Below are 2,500 nucleotides of genomic sequence, written 5' to 3' on the forward strand. Positions count from 1 at the left end.
ATTATATTGTTTATTAATATTGTTGTTTTGATAATGCAGTAAGTTCGTATGTGACTACTGTGGTGTGTGTGTGTGTGTGTTGTGTTAGATTAAATACACCAGTGGCTGAGGTTGTGGTGTTGATGTTGCAGGACTCGTGTGTGGTGGGCAGCAGTGTGGACCCCAGTGACCAGGACCAGACAAGAGGGGCGTCCCCCCAGCACACACACAAGGTGAGCACAGCACAGCACAGCACCCTCTAGTGGTACCAGAGCGTCAGTGACCCTCTAGTGGTACCAGAGCGTCAGTGACCCCTAGCACAGCACAGCACAGCACAGCACCCTCTAGTGGTACCAGGGCGCCAGTGACCCCTAGTGGTACCAGAGCGCCAGTGACCCCTAGTGGTACCAGAGCGCCAGTGACCCCTAGTGGTACCAGAGCGCCAGTTACCCCTAGTGGTACCAGAGCGTCAGTGACCCCTAGTTGTACCAGAGCGCCAGTGACCCCTAGTGGTACCAGAGCGCCAGTGACCCCTAGTGGTACCAGAGCGCCAGTGACCCCTAGTGGTACCAGAGCGTCAGTGACCCCTAGTGGTACCAGAGCGCCAGTGACCTCTAGTGGTACCAGAGCACCAGTGACCCCTAGTGGTACTAGAGCGCCAGTGACCCCTAGTGGTACCAGAGCGTCAGTGACCCCTAGTGGTACCAGAGCGCCAGTGACCCCTTCCACAGCCTGGCTGTTCACTAATCTACAAGTGACCCAAACTCTCACAATGCTTACATTCAACCCGACCACAACTCCACCAAAACACTCAAAACTCTACTTTTAAATGTGAACACAGTGCCCTCTATCACACACACACACACACACACACACACACACACACACACACACACACAGACAGACAGACACCGGGTTGAACGAATGGCCTCTATCACACTACACCTTCAGTAAACACACACACTCACACATACAAGCTACTCAAGGCAGAATGAGAGTTATTCTGTGAGGCGCTTTGAAGTGTGCTTACTGCAGGAAGTTGTGAGTAAGTTGCACTTATGACACCAATGAGTTGTTTAGAATATTTGCTGACTGTTTTCGCTGAATTTCCTTGTGTGTGTGTGTGTGTGTGTGTGTGTGTGTGTGTGTGTGTGTGTGTGTGTGTGTGTGTGTGTGTAGGTGGGGTCAGGAGAGAGTGCATTTGGAAGAAGACAAGCTGAAAGTGTTAGGTACGGTATGATATTGATGTGGTTTAAACTTGTATGTTTTCCTGTGTGCGTGTGTGCATGTGAGTGTGTGTGTGTGTGTGTGTGTGTGTGTGTGTGTGTGTGTGTGTGTGTGTGTGTGTGTGTGTGTGTGTGTGTGTCGTGCGCACACCGGTGCAGTCATGTTGTTGTTTTTTTTAAACACACACACACACACAAACACACACACACATATCTTTTTCTCAAGCGGAGAAGTATGTTATAGGTTAGTGAATGTGATAACATCTCATTGGCAAAGCTGCAGACACACACACACACACACACACACATACACTGCTGACCCACTATTGAACTGTCTCTCTGTGTGTGTGTGTGTGTGTGTTCTGTGTGTGTAGCCGTGAGAAGGCCGGGTCAGCGTCTGCGTCTGTGTCATCTCGTCCGTTCCTGCGTCGTGTTCTGCGGGCGGCGTTCCCTCTGCACCTCCTCCTGCTGCTCCTCCTGGTCCTCACCTGCCTGGTGCCGCTCACGGAGGACGACTACTCCTGCGCTCTCACCAACAACTTCGCCCGCTCATTCTACCCCATGCTGAGCTACACCAACGGACCCCCACCCACTTGAGACACACACACACACCAACGGACCCCCGCCCACTTGAGACACACACACACACCAACGGACCCCCGCCTACCTGACACCCCCCCCCCCCCCAGCATCAGGATCAGCACCTTAGAAACTGTGTGTTTTGTCCTCTGTCTGAAAGGGGTTCCCTTCTTGCTGGTTTATACTACTGAGTCAGGGGTTTAAGGTCACCCTGATGACCTCACTGGAGACACGCTCCCTCTACTGGTCAGAGACAAATGAGTCATTTATTTTATTTTATAAATGTAGCGAAATCTTGAATATTTCAGATTCATTTAATTTTCTTGTGAAATTGCGCAAGGTGTCATCACCAGAGGATCATGGGATAGGAGTCCATCGGCACTTGTGTTCGGTGTTTCCCATGGCAACGCTCCGTGTGATGTGTCTCCATGGCAACGCTCCCTGTGATGTGTCTCCATGGCAATGCTCCCTGTAATATGTCTCCCATGGCAACGCTCCCTGTGATGAGTCTCCCATGGCAACACTCCCTGTGATGAGTCTCCCATGGCAAAGCTTCCTGTGATGTTTTTCCCATGGCAACGATCCGTGTGATGTGTCTCCAATGGCAACGCTCCCTGTGATGTGTTTCCATGGCAACGCTCCATGTGATGTGTCTCCATGGCAACGCTCAGTTTGATGAGTCTCCCATGGCAACGCTCCCTGTGATGTGTGCCTCA

General features: G+C 51.4%; 1 protein-coding gene across 1 annotated transcript in view; it reads left to right on the plus strand.

Moving 5' to 3' along the window:
- syne2b (spectrin repeat containing, nuclear envelope 2b) overlaps positions 1-2,500 on the plus strand; it is a 188,621-nt gene that overhangs the window by 184,792 nt on the left and 1,329 nt on the right. Inside the window, 3 exon segments of the mRNA XM_080850419.1 lie at positions 132-212; positions 1,159-1,208; positions 1,580-2,500. The exon segment at positions 1,580-2,500 is cut by the window's right edge and continues 1,329 nt beyond it. Coding sequence (XP_080706545.1) covers positions 132-212; positions 1,159-1,208; positions 1,580-1,802 — 354 coding nt within the window. The 3' untranslated portion in view covers positions 1,803-2,500.

The sequence above is a fragment of the Sprattus sprattus genome (genome assembly GCF_963457725.1).
Source record: "Sprattus sprattus genome assembly, chromosome: 13".
Lineage (NCBI taxonomy): Eukaryota > Metazoa > Chordata > Actinopteri > Clupeiformes > Clupeidae > Sprattus > Sprattus sprattus.